The following is a 17,843-nucleotide window of genomic DNA, read 5'->3' as shown; positions in this document are numbered from 1 at the left end:
CGTAGGCGGCGCTAGAGTGCTCGCTGGCATATGCTATGAGGCATGTAAAACGAATTTAATAGACATACATTTTGTATTCGAAATTTAGCATATTTGTTCACCTGGTGCATGGTATACCGAAGTCGGCGAGACGACTTTCTTACTTCATTTAATTTTGTTTTTCGATATCTCCTAAATTCTGGAAGGGAAACCAAAATATCGGTCTCTAAAATAATTATGGCCTTTTCCAGCAACAGATCACCCCTAACCAGTTAGTCTTATAACTTTTCCCGGCTAAAAGATGCAATGGCGTTTAAGAAAAGGATCCCCAAAATCCCACTGACTCTCTGGTAAAAAAGGATGTGTAATTTTTTCTCTTTATATTTTTATTCAAAAAACATTTCTCGGTTTTATTTGCATGGTCTTATACATGTTTTTAATTTGTTATATATATATATATATATATACATATATGTATGTATATGTGTATATATTTAAATTTTCAGTTTTGATTCTTGAATTTCAAATTTTTGAATGTTTTGCTTTTGAATGAAATCTTATTACATTAATGTATTATAAAGCTATAGCTATACAATAAAAAATAATTGTGAATGTGTTTTCTTTAAGCTGAAGAGTTGAATTTTTGTGTAATGGTGTTTTTTGTGGGGTCCATGTATCGTATTTGAAGAAAAGTACAGTCTCACAGGAAAACAAAGGAAACGAAAAAAACAAAAAATGTTTTGAAAACATTTTCCTGTTTTTTTTTTTTTTTTTGTTTGTTTTTCTTGTTTGGACAAAATTGCTGGCTAAAAAGACTTTAATCTCATTTTTGATGATTTTTTGTTTTGTGTTTGGTGCTAATTATGATGCGTCTTGTTAGTTAATATGAAGTGCTATGATATATAGTGAGATAGATAGATAGAGAGGGAGGGAGAGCGATTTCAGTTGAAACTGAAATACAACCAACCATCCACATTCAGTTCAATCTACAAGATTGAAATCTATATGTTGTACAACTAATTCTATTTTGAGTTCTGTGTTAGCCCCTTTTTCACTTTTTTTCACTTATTTTGTTTTGTTTGTATAAAAAAATTATGTATGTTTATCGAAAATTTTAATCGTTGGTCATATTTTTTTTGTTGTGTTTCTTAAATTCTTTCCATACAAGTTGATTTTGGTTCCTATTCATAAGTAATACCGTTTTGCGATTGCAACAAAATATCGGATGGAAAATTAAGATAGAGAGAGAGAGAGGGGGAGGAGTGATGATGATCAAGATTTATGAACAATTGAAAAGATCGATCGTTTTATTTATGTTTTGTATTGGTTTTAGTTTGAGTTAGAAAGACGCAAATCTTATACTTTTCAAGTATTCAAATCAATATATTTTATCGAGTTTTATTTTGTGTGTGTGTGTGTGTGAGTGTGTGTTTATGATTAGAGAATGATCATATATATGCTTCGATTTATATATATATGCATGTATGTATATATGATAGACATAGATCCTTTGTTAGATTTTAACTTACAAACTTAAAGTGTAAAAGAGAACTAAATGTACATAATATAAATATATATATATATCTGTGTATTAATATATATATATATATTTGTATGTAAATATATGTATGTATATATAGAGGTTTATATAAAAAAAAAAAACACTAGATTCACTTAGGCTAAACTAAACTCGAAACGAAAATGAAAGTTACAGATTCAAGGAGAAAGATTATGATATAGCTTCAAAAGATAGAGAAGGGGTGTGGATATGGAGGGGGAAAGGGGAATCGGGATGGTATATATTTTGGTCTCTTCCTAATCGATGCGCGCATAACGCGGCACAATATCCTTGCTTATCCAATAATTGCAATTTTTATGATCCTCTTGCGGCTGGGCATCTTGTCCCACATTGATGACCCGGCGTCTTGAGTCATACGACTGAACCGTGCCATGGGATACATAATAGTAGAATAACTGCTGCATGGCCGAGACAAAGCGCCGCTGCTCAACTGTGTGGGGCTCATAGCGTCCCAATATTGCCTGGACATCGGCATCCACATTGGCCAATTGATCATCGCCCTCGCCCTGAGTGACCACATAGAAGGGTACACTGGGCTGGAGTCTGGCATTGGCCAGCAGTGGGCAAACAGTTCGGATATCGGTGATAATGGCCAAAAGGGAGGCATAATTGGTGGCATTATACAGCTGGATCACCTCATCAGTTAGTGATTTTGCGCCCAGTTGAGATTTATTCAAGTAATCCTGAATTTCCGCCTTAGTCCAGTTTGCATGCAGCTCTCGCAGCTTCAACGAATGGGCCTCATGGGCGGTGGCTCCCATGACGAGCAAAGGTTTGTCTGTCGCTTGCTCCAGCTTCCAGGATTCCGATGGATGTTGGTAAAGTATATCGCCATCTAGGACCAACCATTCGTGACGTTGACCCGAACTGCTCAGCTCTTGACGCTGCGGTAAGTCCATGGGGAAATGCAACCAGGTATCAGGAGTGGCGGCCCACAATTTCTCGGTGGACGCCTCACGCAAACATTCCACATCCTGGCAATCCAAAGTGGCCATTAGCTGTTGGTTGACCTTCTCTGATTCGGATAATGGTTTACCAGGAAATATGGCCGACGCGGATGAAGCCCAGGCCCGAGTGTATAGTCCCTGCAGTTTGGGTGAACTAACCAGAGCTGTGACCAAAGTGGCTCCCGCTCGATGACCCAAGAGAGTGACCGATTTGGGATCACCACCAAAGTTCACAATATTCAATTGGACCCACTTGAGAACGGCTATGATATCGGTGAGGGCATAATTGCCGGAAGTTCTGGGATGCGATTCCTTTGTCAAGGCGTCCAGGGCCAAAAAACCAAAGATGCCCAAACGGAAATTGGGACGCACAAAGATGACATCATGGGAACGGGAATAGCGAGCCGATGGACGCAATATGCCTGGCGAGGGACCAGCCAAAGATTCAGCACCAATCAACACAACAACTGGCAATGGATTCGTATACCGCACATGAGGCGTAACAACATCGAGATACAGGCAATCCTCATCTCCGACAGTGGTGCCATTGCCCAATCTTTGAGTGCACACAACGCTGCTATTGTGGGTCTGCAGTGTGTCGTTCCAACAGCCGTCAATGCTATCAATGAGCTGAGCTGGTCGCCATCTCCTTTCCTCAATGGGTGCCTTGGCATACGGAATGCCACGGAAAGCAAATGCCCCATCCTCCTTGACACCCTCCACGGGTCCGCATCCGGTGACGGCCAAAATGAATTTGCCCTCTCTCAGAGGCGGCGATGTCAATGTCTCATGGGTCAGGACATAACCGATGACTGCCATCAGTAGGACAAACAATAGAATGCCAAAGACAATTAAGGCATCATCCACGCTGCATTTGTAGCCACGCAGACGTGTCCATAGGGATGCTGGGCGCTCTTGTTCCTCTTCTTCGGCTGCCAGTTTTTCATTAGCCGGCAGTTTGTCATCTTTCAGTTCAATTGATTTCAAATCGTCAGTGCCATTGCTTTTCACTGGTGCACGATCAACGGTATCCTGATCTTTTAGAGAATCATCCAGTGTCTCCATCGAAGCTAGTCCCGCCTTATTGCCACCGCCAAGACCCAATTCCACATCATCGGGTGATTTCTTTTTTGGTATCATATTGGCAATCGGCAATTTAATGGCATTCAATAGGCCACGTTTCGGTGGTGGATCAACTGAGGACTCCTCCTGACCATTGGCTTCAGCAGTGGCTTCTAAATGTACCAAGAAAAGGTGAAAGGATTAGCAAATCATTCGTTATTAAAATCCATCTGGTACCTACCCGATTTGTTGTCATTATCAGCGGATTCTTTGCCATTGATTAGCTGCTGCTTCTTCTCCTTATCCGTTGCTGGTTTCCTTACAAACAGATTGCGCAATCTCTCGCCGAGACCGGGACGTGATTTTTGCTGCTGCTGCTGTTGATCATCCTTGCCCTTGGCCTCACCATTCTCCACTTTGGCCTCTTTGCTGTTCTCATCTTCGTCCTTTTCCTTTTCCAATAGTTCACCTTCGGCTCCATCGCCTTCGGATTTGGGTTTGCTTTTCATAAAGAACCCGGGTAGTTTTAGACCACCGATCGGTATCTTTTTGGGCTTCACCTCACGCTCCTCTTTGCTTATCTTTTTGTCCTCATTTTCCGATGGTTTGGTGCCATTCTCATTGGGTATATCAATGATTTCCTCTCCACCATTACTTTTCTTTTCATCGTTTTCCGTTTTTTTCTTGGCATCCGGTGTGCCGGGCTTCGAATTGTGGGGAGTTGCTGTCTTTTCCTGGCTCGTCGTCTCATCCTTCTTATCCAGCATCTTATCTGTCTCTTTGGGCTCCTCCAAAGTTTCCTGCTGATGTCCCGATGATGCGTTAGTTGTTGTCTCCGTGGGTGGAGTTTCCTTCTCCTCGAGTTCACCCATTTTCTTCAGCTGTTTTACAATATTTATTCCGATCCCTTAGAGAAACTCTACGAGTAAGCTGAAACAAGAAAAGAAAGCGTTCGATTAGTTAAAAATTTGATTTCCGCGTTTTTGCTTTAGTTTTCTAACCACGACTAGTTCCAAACAAAAAAAAAAATGTTGAAAAAAAAACTTGTGGTAAAACGATCTAGGATCTATCACGATCGATGGGTAATCTTCTACTAGCTAAGCAAGGATCAGGATACATTGCATTTATATCCCCCGCTGACGCTGTCGTCGTCGATGTCGACGTTTTTTCCGTCTCGTTCTCTACCTGAGCGGAAAATTCTGAGAGAGCTACCTGGAAAATGCAGCAATTCAGGTACAGGCCAAACGACGCAACGCAACGGCCAGAAGGACGGAAGGACAAATAAAATTTGCTCGAATTTCCTTGACATATTCTAGCCTTATGGCATTTTCTCTCTCATTTTCGGGGCGGGAAGACCGCAAATTTATTAACTAAAGCGCAGCAGCTGCTGCTGCTGCTGCAGCTACGCGGCATTTTGCGTGACGACTCCGAGTCCTTTCTATAACAATCCCGTTTCCCTTTTACGGTTTTATGGTACGTGCTTGCGTGCGCCGTGCTAGCCGACGAATTGGTTTCACACGTTTTCCTCAATTTTACACAGAAAAATCAAAGTCTTTAATTAGCGTAGGACTAGAAAAGCCATGTTGTTCCTGACTGCAGGACTCAAGGACACAAACTCGAAACGATTACTCGCCCAGCATGCACAACAGTAGCCCAAAAAAATCATGTCGCGACTCTCCTATGACCCTCTATGGAAATTGCCCAGCTAATTGACCGCAGCTCGCTCGAAAATAAAAAAAATGTTGCACCAAAGTCATTTTTCCACTAATAACTTGTTTTTTCCCTGTTTTATTTTTTTGGCTCTACCTTTTTTTCACATTAGATTTGCATTAGCAATAGATTAAGCTAATGATGCCATGGAAATCAGCAAAACGTTCTAGTCAATGTAAAGTCAAAAATAGATGATTAAATTTCAGTCCAAAGAATGTTCTGGTTAAAAATTTTAAGGATTTTTTTAAGGGATATAAACTATAGGGAATAATGCCTACAAAATCCTTTGATAAGTGGTTTTATTATCCACGGAAATGGGGAAATTAACGATCAAACTAGTTTTGTTAGTTCTAGACCTTCTCTCATGGTAAACAAATGAGTATGAATGCGAGGAGTGTAACATATGTAAGTAACTCTATTAGATACATGAAAAAGTTAATACTTTGATATATCATATATGAACATTGAAGCAAATAAGCCTAAGAATCATTAGACGTAATTGCTGAATTCTAAAGAAAATGAATAGAAGAGAGTTCAACTCACAAGTAAACAAAATCAAGTCGAAGTCAGCCTAGTATTCGAAAATACGAATGATTTCTCACTTTAAGTAATTCGAATGGAACTCAAAAAGGATGCTATGCAATTTTAATGAATCCTATTCATTAAATGCCAAGCACAAGTCGCTTGAATTTGATAAACTTTGAAACGAGTAAAGCAAGTTTTGGGATCTTACAAGAACCAAATTTCTGGCTGGAGGTTCGACTAAAGTTCTGGCTAAGGTATTCGAAATGTAACAACCTATTCACTTATATTTATACTCATTTAGTTTGTTTCAGTTTCGTTTGTTGTATCACTTGGACAATTGTTTTAACAGAAATTAGCCTTATGAATCTAATTTAAGCCCAACTGAGTTCAAAATTCGTTATTCGCTTACTAAATTGAATTGAAATGAATGATTAGTCGATAAAACGGAGTCGAAGCTGGGTTATATGTTAACATTTTCCCCCGACAAAGGACTCGCTTTTATTTTTTTGTATAAGGTAAATTATTTTTGAAAACTTAAACAAAAAGTGACTTAAATTTTAAAGTAAAAACATTTTACTGTCTTTTAAGTGTCTAAGCGAAAGGATAAGTTCTCTTTTGAAATGTTTTGCAGGATATAGTTTTTAGGTTAACTAAACCTCTTTAAATGGTTAAGTAATTCTTTATTTTTTTTAATTCTAATCTTGAAATGCATAAAAATAAAAATGTTTTCTTAGATAGATTCATTTTTCATTTAGAAAATGTACAACTCAAATTCTCAGAGTACCTACTTAAATCATTTAATTGTCATATGGAAATGAAAACCAATCTCAACTAAATTTCATTATCTTGTAAATTCTTGGAAATTTGTCCACAGTATGAAACAAAATCAAATCAATGTTCAATATTAACCTATATTCCACATATGTATGTATGTATGTATAATGAACAAATCGAATCACTATCAACTATTATCTCTCTACTTTAAACTAAAAGTCAAGCCCTTTTTCACACATTTTCCTTCTCTGTCAACTACGCACTACAGACACACACAGACACACACACACACACGCGAAACATAAAAAGTAAAAGTGAAAAAGATTGGGGGGAAAAATGAAATAAAATAACGATGCCAAGTCGTAACCTCTGTCATGTGTAAATCAAAAGAAAATTCCATTAAAATGTGAACTTAAAGTTCAACCGTAGGAAAAAGGAGGAAAAAATGAAGAAGAAGAAAAATAAACAGGCGTTGCGTGCCATAATCTTTTCTACAACGATGACAATATCATTATCAGTAGTCCGGCGATGGGCGATAGGGTCGGTCCCGGTTACGGTTCAGTTGATTCTCTCCGTATTCTGTTTCTGTCTGATGTTTGGTTTGGGGTTTGGGGTTTAGGTTAGAAGGAAGGAAAATTGTTGAGCACAACAACAAACCCAACCGAACTCATGTAATGCGTATCGAGAGTGAAAAACAAAAAGTGTCAACTTGGCAATCCAATTGAAAGCGGATTTAAGAGGGCATTAGGCAATAGTATTGTTGGTATTGGTCTCGCCCATCCCTCTTCTCCCCCCTCTCCACCACCACGTAAGTATGTATGTGTGTTAGCTAGCTCTGCCTTCTCTCATTAAGCAGAAGCAGGTCAAAGTAATTATATAGAGACTTCTCCCTGTTGCTTGCTCCTCCTACTCCGATTGACCAGACAGACAGACAGGCTTCAATTGCAATTGCGAAAAACTGACAAACAAACATACATACATACATATGGCCATTACAACAAGTCATCAAATATTGTTAATTAACTAAGAAATGTGTCTCTTAAATACTTTGTCAACGCGCGCCTCATCACAGAAAAGAAAGACCCAAAAACGGAAAGTCACGCATTTATCTCTGGACACATTACATGTATATGTGGATATGTACATATGTACATATGTGTGTGTGAGTCCATAATTTGTCTTGGCTCATAAATTAAGCCAAATATATATTTTCTGTTCTCTAAAAACTTGCGTTTGACATGCGATTTTTACTGTCATGACTCCCTTAACCCCTGCCACTGCCCCTGCTCCTGCCAGCCTCCCTCCTTCCCACACTCCACATGAATCATGCCACGCATTCTATGTAAAAGCATTTTCTTTGGTACAATATTGCCAAGTTTAAAAAATTACCGTTAGCACATTAAATGACCACAATCTGTTGGCCATGACTATTCTGCACCACACAGTGGGTCAAAGTTATGTTCTCGTTTTCGATTCCGTCTAAAATTTGACGAAATGGGAGCGATTTCAATACTAAAGCGATTTACGATGAAAAATTAGACGGAAAGCAGAAAATTAAACAAAAATTTTTTGTTCACCTGCTTAATCTGTGGAGTTTTTGTACTTTCTTTACAGTGTTTACATTAAATAATTAATAAGTAATATATTTACTTGAATACTTTTTCCAGTTATATATGTACAAAATTATGTTTATGATGGCAGTAGAATGATATTAAACTTTGAAATATTTGAAAACAAATTGAGATTTCAATTTCTCTTAGCTGTTATTTTGGCAGTCTTTTAGAAGATTAAGCGATTATATCGTCAGATTCTATCTAGCTTTTTCATAATCTATGAGAAATCTTTTGAAAACTATCTCAGAGATAGACAGGTCTTTGGTATGTTCGGATACTTATTGTCTCTCACTAACTAAAACTGTTGTTAAGAACTGAATACAAATTCAAAATTGACAACAAAAAGTTTCGAATTCGTTTTCCAAAAATCTAATATAAATATTATTCTATCTTTTAATGGAATAAGTTCTATGTACATATGTATATACAATTTAAAGCAAGTAAAAACAAAAAATGGGATTAAAAGTAAAACAAAGTTGGGTCAACATACATTTCTTACCACTGTGCGTAAGGGCCCAAAAGCATGCAACATAACAGTAACTAACACTAATCTCTTCCCCCTCTCTCTCTCTCTCTCTCGAACACAGTCGTTTATCATCTTGTAATCATTAAAACTTAACTTTGAACCACACACATACAAACACACACACACACGCAAAGAACATTAGAAAATGCAATAAATTTCTTTAGCTGTATCTGTGACATGTCAGAAAACACTTTGTGAAAAATGCATAAAAACTGCAATTGGTTTTTTTGGTTTCGTTCCCTTTTCCATTTCCCCCTTGCCCGAGGCGCAACACAAACCTCTTGTTGAGTGACCAATTGTCGTTAGATTAACAAAAATCCGGGGACACTAAAAAAAAAAACCAAAAAGGCGGGATGGGGGTGGCTATGTTACCCTTAAGGAGTACGCAACAGAAGTAACCGAAAAAAAAAATATAACGGAAATAAATTTAACTGCAACCTGTGAGTGTCTATTTTGCCTTTTTGCCCCTCTCACACACCGCCCCCGCCAGCAACACCCCCCGCCGCTTTGGTTAACGGCAGTCAAGCATGAAATGAAAACAAAGGAAATGACACGAGAGCAATACAGAAGGGGGGAGACAGGCAGAGGTGGAGGCAGCAGTAGCTGTACCATTATATTTGATTACAATTTCTCTTCTTCTTCTTGTAATATAAAATACTATGGCGCCAATAGTTGCCACCTACTCGCCAACAGATGGCGCGATAGTGTGCGTGCGTGCGTGCGTGAGTGTGAGTGGGCGAGGCAAAACAATAAAGAAAATATAAAATAACAAGCATTGTGTTTTGACATGCTCGATGATAAAGTGAGAGAGTGGGTGACTGAGTGAGTGAGATAGTGGATGATAGTGTTGTTTATGCTCAATTAAACAGGATATCAGAAAATTACAGGACACCAAGCACACACACACACACACACACACAGAGAGAGACAGACATTAAAAATCATGATAAGGTAAAAAACATTTTAAAAATGCAATTAAAACAAATGTTTGCTCAAGCAAATTATATACCACTGAACAGTGGGTTGAAAACCAATAAAAATATTTTAGATTATCTATAGATAAGAATGTGACAGTAACAGTAAAATTTCAAAGAAGTTTAGTTTTTAGTTTTTTGTTAACTAAAACCAAAGTGAGGTAAGAAAACTTCAATTCCATTGAAAATTCATTTTAGCCACTGTAAACAATTTATATTACAAGGAAATTGGTCTAGACAGGTTCCATCCGAAGCGGTAACCACAACAAATAAATGCAATTAACTCTCAACAGTTATGAGAGGTGCAATGAGAGGTGCACCCACCCACCCATCCACCTACCCACCACAAATTTAACTCGGCTTCCACTTTGTGGCCTTCCCACGAAAGCAATCAACACGATTATAAACAGGAGGAAAATTCAACAACCTCGGGGGCTAAATAATTTTTCAATTTGTACGGCGGCGTTCAGCGTCAAGCGCTTCATATTTGCTCCATGGGGCATGGAACACACTTCTAACGAAGTCAATTTGTCATCCGGACGCCAACTAAATAACGAGCGAACGAACCAAATGTTAATGGCCTTTAGCTCTAAGGGCTAAAAGAAACTAACCAACTAGTTAACAAGCCAAGTTTTGTGGTCAACTGGCCAAGAGAAAAAATGAAAAGGAAAAAAAAAAAAAAAACATACAAAAAGTGCCTCAAGCGATTGTTAAATTAACTTTTCATAACATGTTGATCTAACAATATTTCTAGATTAATTTCATGGTAATTTTCAATGATGAGTTAACGTAGTATGATGATGATGATGATGAGATAGAGGTGAAGGAGGAGCAAAGGCTGGATGAGTCGTGGAGGGTGATAAATATAAATTTCATTTGCCAGACACGTGTTGGTCGGCCCCCCCCCCACCCCCTTTACCGACCCCTTCCCAACGCCAAAACCACGGAGAAACTCAAACCTGAGTTTATGCACGTGCAACTAGAGTGTAGTATTAAACCGTTGGAAGGGCGGGCAAGGGCAGCAGGTAGACCGGAAATTTGTGTGTGCGTGTGTTTGTTCTGAAAAATAAAAACCTCAAAGGATGTCCCTGATGGATGGATTCCGATTCCAGTGATGTTTGACAAAGGCGCCAGGGAATAAAATTCCCCCTAACGCAAAGCACAAAAATTATTGAAACTAGGCCATATCGACTTTCTTATACCCTTTAGCTTTAACTTTCCAATCTTCTCTTAAGATCAATATCAACAATATATGTACATATATACCTTCATCTTCTATTTCATAAAGTAAGCAGGGTATCGAGCAAGCAACAAGAACATTTGCTGAATTCCTAAAACGGCCAAGGATAGAATTTGGATTTTTTGCCTTTTCCTTTTCTTAGGATCTTTTCGTTCGTTTGTTTGTTGTTGTTGTTATTTCTTTTTTTATTGCTTATCCAATTTTAAGGATTTTGAAATCTTTGAAGATAGGCCCAGATTTGTTCAAGCTGATAAGCAGAATAGGGCAAGAGATTGTTGCATCATGGCTTACCAACAACCAATTGAGATTGTCAACAAATAAGTATAAAATTTACGAGTTTGTCTTATGTTTCTTGTGTTTGATGTGATGATTTTTGTTTTTGTTTCTTTTTCTTTCCTTCTCATTAGTCCAGCGAAGGGGGAGGAAAACTACTTGACTTAACTTGACTTTTTGTTGATGGATTTACAACAATAACGCCAACAATTTCTGACCCTGAACCCTGAAAACAAAAAATTTTGGTTTCCATTTGTTTACAAACCAAAATTTGTCTTAAACATTTTGGTTTCCATCTATCCAATTGTTGTTTACATTCAAGTGAAAGCAGCTACCAAACATTATATAAATCATTAAGCATGGAAAATGTTTGATTTAAACTAAGGAAAATCATGAAAATTGTAACACATTGTCTGCTTTTGTCTTTGTGGAGAAGAGGAAAACAAAAACAAAAGAAAAACCAGTGCTGACAAAACAATAAGCAACAAATTTCCCCCTCCATATATAAAAAGAGAGATTGCCGATTTTTGGATACCCTTTTTCGTTATAGAGATCTTACATATTCATTCATACTAAATTACTACAATGGCTTTAGTTGGTTAGTTCCATCCTTAATCTTAACCTCTGATGACCTATTTCACTTGCGACAGGGTTTATGGCCATGAGAGAAAAGCCAAAGACAGAAAGTCGGACAGAAAGTTGTGGGTGGAGGAGGAGGCAACGGAAGGGCCATGCCTCCCATGCCTAATAAATCTTTTTTCGTATGCAAATGTTGCAGCTTTTCAGCTTTTCTTTTGCCGCCACCTCTTTATACGTTTCCCTCCTCTCTCGCATTTTAACTGTCAGTTTGAAGTTTTTGTTTTCATTCGCTCCGATTCCCCGGAAGTCATTTTCGTTTTTTTTTTTCAGTTTTTTTTCTCCTTTGTGGAGCAGCTGCAGAGATTTTGATATTTTGTGTTACTTCTTTTTTTGTTTTGTTTTTTGATTGTTTCCTTTACTTAATTGTCTTTCGAGAGAAGCTTAAAAAAATGATTTCGACGCAATATTTTTGTTTTGGATTTTCAGTTTTCTATTTTTGATCTTGCCTTTGCCTGTGAAGTTGCTGATAGATTGAAATATTTCACATCTCGATGACATTTCTTTTGGCGGGGGGATTATAAATTTATGAAAATGTTCAAAAGGATTTGGTTTCGTTGATTAATGTAATCGAAAACAACATGAGCCATTAGATGAATACACAGATGTTAAAGCAGATGATGATGATGATGTTGACGATGTTGAATGAGAAAGGAATCAGAAATAGCTATTAATCTTATTCGCGGGGCCACAATATAAAGCAAGGGGAATTGAAAATCGAGTTGTTGTTTTTGGGGTTGGATTTTTCTCTCAAAAAAGATAATTAAGAATTATTTTCGTAAGGCTTTAAATGGGTATTAGTGTGTGATTAATTTAGGGCTTTAGAAGGGGGTGGGAGGGCGGCTAATTAATAAAGCGTTTAGCTGAGACAATTGAAAATTCAAACAATTTGGCGGGGTTGAGGAAGAAGAGAAATTTATTGTAACAAATTCCATAGAAATTTTGCCTTTAAGCCCAATAAGCCAAAATATATTTCTTTAATGCAGATTTTGATTAGATATCCAATGAGAACTATATACTAAACAGAAAATTAACATTAATCTAATAGATTCACAAATTCTTCAAATTTAGTATCCTTTAGAATTAAAGTTCCTTAAATGTTGAGAAAAAAACCAAAGATATTTCCGTTCATGGCCATGACAAATGAAATTAAGTTAAAGATCTTAATGAAGAAATGGATGAGACTCGAGTGTTTAGTTTTTCACAAGACGGAAGTGATTCAACAACAATGGTCCAGAATGATTCAAAATATTTGAATTCCCAACTCCTATGTACAATCTTTATCCAATATTTATTCTTAAACATATTTTATCCTTGTATTTGTTCTAATTTTAGTCCCTAAACTTGGCTATATTCCAATTGTATTGAAATTTTTCCAAGTACTTTCATATCGGGGAGGCCGGCAGGATTCCTATCATTTGCAATCTCAAAGATTACCATAAAGGATACACTTTTCCATAAGTTCAAGCACAAATATTGAAGTTTATAAAATGTAAAATTTTGCTTACTTGTTTTAGGGGAAAAACCAAACGGATTGTTTATCTGATTTCTTTTTTCTTTTAGATTGAAATATGGCAGCAGTGGACTGGAAACAATTATCCTTGAGTGCAGAACGAGTCGGGTCGGGTGTCGGGCATGTATCCTATAGTTCTATTATTTACCGCACAGGATACGGGACACCGCAGTTAGGTGTGTATAACACGAGAACACGAGCAGAAGGACCACTGATTTCTGGCGTTTTTTTTTTTTTTTTTGGTTTATAGCTTTTGTTTTTTGTTTTATTTCTTGTCGTTTTTTGAGCACTTTGAATTTGAAACAAAAAACGAAAAAAAAAAAAACCCAAGATTTGTATCTCCAAGAACAACAAATAAAAAAAAAATGCACTAATTTATTTGCAATAGGAAATGGCCAGCAAGGGTAAGGACAAAAAAAAAATTGTTTTGCCGGCTGCAAGTTCACTTTTTGGTTGGGTTTTTCGGATTTTTTTTTTTTTTTTTGTCGCCCCCCACACACTTGGTCTCCCGTCTTGGTTTTATTTTTGTGTTTAAGTTTTTTGTTTTGGGTCCAGTCGGCGTAAATAAGAAGATTGCAGGAGCGGAGTTCAGTGTGTTGTTGGTTTGGTAGTAGTTTCTAGCGGCGGCTGGCAGAAGAAGAGAGAACAAACCGAAAAAAGCGTGCGGCGTCTAGCAGAGCGTGGCTCAAACTGGCGGCCCATCATGAGAAAAAAAGTCAGCCAGACGCCGCCGCCGCCACACACAATTGGAAACACTGGAAAGTGGCTTGCTCTCTCTCTCTCTCTCTCTGTGTGAGTGGAAATAAAGAGACGCTGGCTGGATGGCTGCTGCTGTTGTTGCCGGCATATGGCATAGGGGTTGCCCCATAATAACTACTAGTATCAAGCTGGAAGTATCTTTGGCTCTCTCTCTGCCTATTGCTCTTTCTTTCTTTCTCTCTCTCTGTATCTGTGGGTCTCTGGTCTCTCTCCCTGCAGGGATTGCTGGCGTTGCATTTGCTGCTGTTGCTGCTGCTGACTGATATGTTGTAGTTGTACAGTAAATGCAAAATATATTCTATTTACGTCGGAGAGGACAGAGGTTTGCCGTTTGGTTTGGTTTCTGTTATTTCGTTAAAATGGTTAAGGGTAGAGAGAGAGAGAGAAAGAGAGAGAGAGAGAGAGGGCGAGAGTGGAAGAGCCGGTCGAGAGCCTTCTTCTTTAGCCCTGCCATTGTGTTAGATTCACCTAGAACGCAAAAACAAAACAACACAGTTCAAAAACAACGAGAACAACAACAATCAACAAAAAAAAAAAGTGTTGGCAAGTGGCATTTGTTTGAGGCGCAAATTTTTTGGTTTTTCGAAACATCTGGCGGCAGGAAAATCCAAAAGCATTGAATGGATGCGTCATTACCAACCGACCCACCAACCGACCAAGCAAGTAACAGCAACCCTTACCCCGTTCAAAAGGGGCAAGAAGATCCTACTCTTACACCCCTTTTTCTACTACCCTTGAGAAAAATAAAAACAAAAAACCAAAAACAATTTTTTCTTTGCATCAAACTTATTATTTATGCCATTGCTGTCCATATTGCGATGATTTTTCATGTCAGATTTTCAGAGAAAATTCCAAAGCGTAGTAAATTGCATTAAAAGAAAATCTCCATTTTCCAAAGGCTGTCAAACCTATTAAGCAATTTTATAAAATATATTAAAAAGTAAGGAAATTAAAACAAAAATTTGAAATTCTTAGTTGCCAAAAGTTGAAGATCTATTTAAGTCTTATGATTGAACCAAAAACTTAAACTTATTTTTAAATAAATTTAGAAAAGTCTTTTATTAAATTTCAAAGTTTCGAATCATTTCAGATCAGGTTTCAAAAACCATTTCAAAGTTTTGACTTATTTCTTTAGATTTATATATCAGAAAACTAAACCTAAGCTAACTGTCATCCTTTTGTCCGCTCTCCTGATCTATCTTTATCCAAACAATTACAAAATGAAATATGTATAAACAGTAGAATCCGATTATTATTACGCTCAAGGGACCGACGATTTTCGTCGTTACATCCGGAAGACTTACTGTCCGGACAACACAGTTCAATCACTCATCGAACTTTAGTCGCTATAAACGGACGGACGTTACAACCGGATTCTACTGTAAATACATCATACATATACAAGTCCCTCTAATAACATTCTTGATCTTTAATCAGCTATAAATGCATAGCAATTAGAATTACATTCTATAATGCATAAAATATATATAAAAAAAGGATAATTTTATACTATAAATATTTAGGTTTTAGTAAATCTTTAGTGGCACGTGCTAGGTAAAACTTTACCTCTCTTTTTCAGTTCTCCCGCACGTTTAGTTGTCGACTGCTTCCCACATGTCAACAACTTTCACGCCTAACAACTTACCGCATCGGATCGCACGGACACACCGCCGACTCATAGGGGTTCCCCCTGCTTTATATTCAATTAAAAATTTCGTAGACACTTTGGAGCTACTGAAGCATTTCATTAGAAATTTGTTAGTGGCTGACAGCGGGCGCAGCTGCTTTTTTATGTGGGACACAAAATGTCGCAATGAAATGATATCAGGTTACTTATGTATATGTAGAGGTAACGTTAGTTCCTCTTGACGTATGCCTGTCACGTTGTGAGGATCGTCGGATCATTGTCAATTATCATGATGATAATGATGATGATGATGATTATGCGATCCAGGAAACCCGCAAAATGCGCACAACGAGGGCGTGTCACAACGAAAGGAAGTATGAAGGAGAACACATGTTTTTTCCTCTCTGTGTAGGTAGAATGAGTTCTCATTCAGTGGAATAATTAACAAGTTCTTGTTTAATTTAAATTTTCGGTCACAGGTTTTGTTTATTCTTCAGTTCAGTTCAGTTCAGTTCTGTGGCCATATAATGAATCCACAGGAAATTGAGGGAAATAAAATGAAAGAAACCTTTAAGAAGTTCAGCTAAGTTTCGGTTATATCCTCCCCCCTCCGCCACCCACGCCTTATAAGTAATTCAATCATTGAATGATTCAGTTTCTTTTCTACCCCTCAACAAATAACCAAAAGCCGCTTAATGTTTGAGCTCAATTATATGGCTTTTGGTCTGTTTTGTAAAAGAGAAGAAAAAAAAAAAAGGACTCAAGGGGAGCAAGGGTGGAAACACTTTATCTTCTATCTCTGCACTCCCCCTTAAAGTAGGCTATATGAATATACAATCTGAATAGCCCAAAAATGAAAATAAAAACTCTACTAAAATGGTCATAAAGTGCTTTCATATTCTCGTATTCATTTTCAGTGCAAAAATGTAGCTTCTTTTTGTTTTTCGTCATCATCATCGTCGTCATCCGTCCGTCCGTCCGTCCGTCTGTGGGCAACCACAAAAGTTAGTTTGAAATGGGCCTCGCCTTGGCTTTTGCTTTAAGTTAAAATAGAAGAAGAAAGTGTGGGCCCTTAATGGACTGCAGTCCTTTAGTCTCTTCTCATGGTGAGCCACGCGTCTCATGTTCTTGCCTGGATGTGAGGTGGATAAAACATGAGACGTTTTTAAGTGTTCTGAGGTTAAACACCTTCGTGAGGATAAAAACGGCGACAAAGTATTGAGTGGGTGGCAAAAAAGGGTTTGTCAAACATCTTTTTGGTCGAAACTGACGCCCAAATGCTGACAAGTAAAGGTGTTTCTAATAGTAAATCAACGTTTTCATTTGAAAAAAGGTTTTTTGTGAAATTACTTTGCAATAAATTGCTTTAATAAGAGTTTCCAAACACCTGAGAATTCTCTCCCCCCCCACTCACTCTTTCTCTCTCTCTCTATTAAATCTCTAGACAATTGCCTTTCCGTATTGATTAATTTTCATTTTGAGTTGGAAAACGAATCCCCAGTTCAATATGGGCAAAGTGTTTCCCTAAGGGTCAATGTATATACAATGTATCCGTGCCTGGGCTATGAAAAGACGATCAAGATGATGCGCTGCTGACGATGGGTCCAGGGGTCTGGGTCGCTTTCACATTTCAAGTGGCTGTGCGACATTGTGTATTCAATCTTTACAAAAAAAAAAAAAAAAAAAAAAACACAACAAGAAGAAAACACCAAATGCTACAATGGAGATACAAAAAAAGAAAAAAGACACAAAATACAGAGATAGACAGAGAGACTGAGAGAAAGAAAGAAAACAACAAGCATTAAAAGTTACTTAAATATCGACAACAATTCATGATTATACATACGCTCAAGTGAGTGGAAATAATCACTAACAATAGAGTGTGTGGTGCATGAAGCATGCAGCATGCACCAAGAACACTGACGACGAGAACGACAACGACAGCGCCAACAACGACACCGACGACGACGACTACGACTACGACAAAGTGCGAAAGCAACTTGACAACGGTTAATAATTGACAATACTCGTCTTGGTCGTCGACGTAGTCATCGTCGTTGAGCTGCAGCTGCAATTGAGGATGCTGGATGGATGCAGGCAGAACCC

At 37.8% G+C, this 17,843-nt stretch overlaps 1 protein-coding gene across 2 annotated transcripts; it reads right to left on the bottom strand.

Moving 5' to 3' along the window:
• Nucleotides 1–619: 619 nt before the first annotated feature.
• On the bottom strand, nucleotides 620–14,031 carry Nrt (Neurotactin). 2 transcript variants are annotated; one of them, XM_068293908.1, is made up of 3 exons: nucleotides 13,347–14,031; nucleotides 3,809–4,497; nucleotides 620–3,740 (listed from the first exon to the last, which is right to left on the bottom strand). In XM_068293908.1, the coding sequence occupies exons 2-3, from the start codon at nucleotides 4,437–4,439 to the stop codon at nucleotides 1,795–1,797; spliced, it is 2,577 nt and encodes an 858-aa protein (XP_068150009.1). In that variant the 5' UTR covers nucleotides 4,440–4,497; nucleotides 13,347–14,031; the 3' UTR covers nucleotides 620–1,794. The 2 variants fall into 2 exon arrangements, with proteins under 2 accessions (XP_068150009.1, XP_068150010.1); XM_068293909.1 differs by lacking the exon at nucleotides 13,347–14,031 and adding an exon at nucleotides 4,569–4,628.
• Between the last annotated feature and the right edge of the window lie 3,812 nt (nucleotides 14,032–17,843).

Source organism: Drosophila tropicalis, unplaced genomic scaffold (genome assembly GCF_018151085.1).
Source record: "Drosophila tropicalis isolate 14030-0801.00 unplaced genomic scaffold, ASM1815108v1 contig_805, whole genome shotgun sequence".
Classification (NCBI taxonomy): Eukaryota; Metazoa; Arthropoda; class Insecta; order Diptera; family Drosophilidae; genus Drosophila; species Drosophila tropicalis.
Note: the sequence above shows the minus strand (reverse complement) of the source record. Positions and strands in the feature narration are given on the sequence as shown.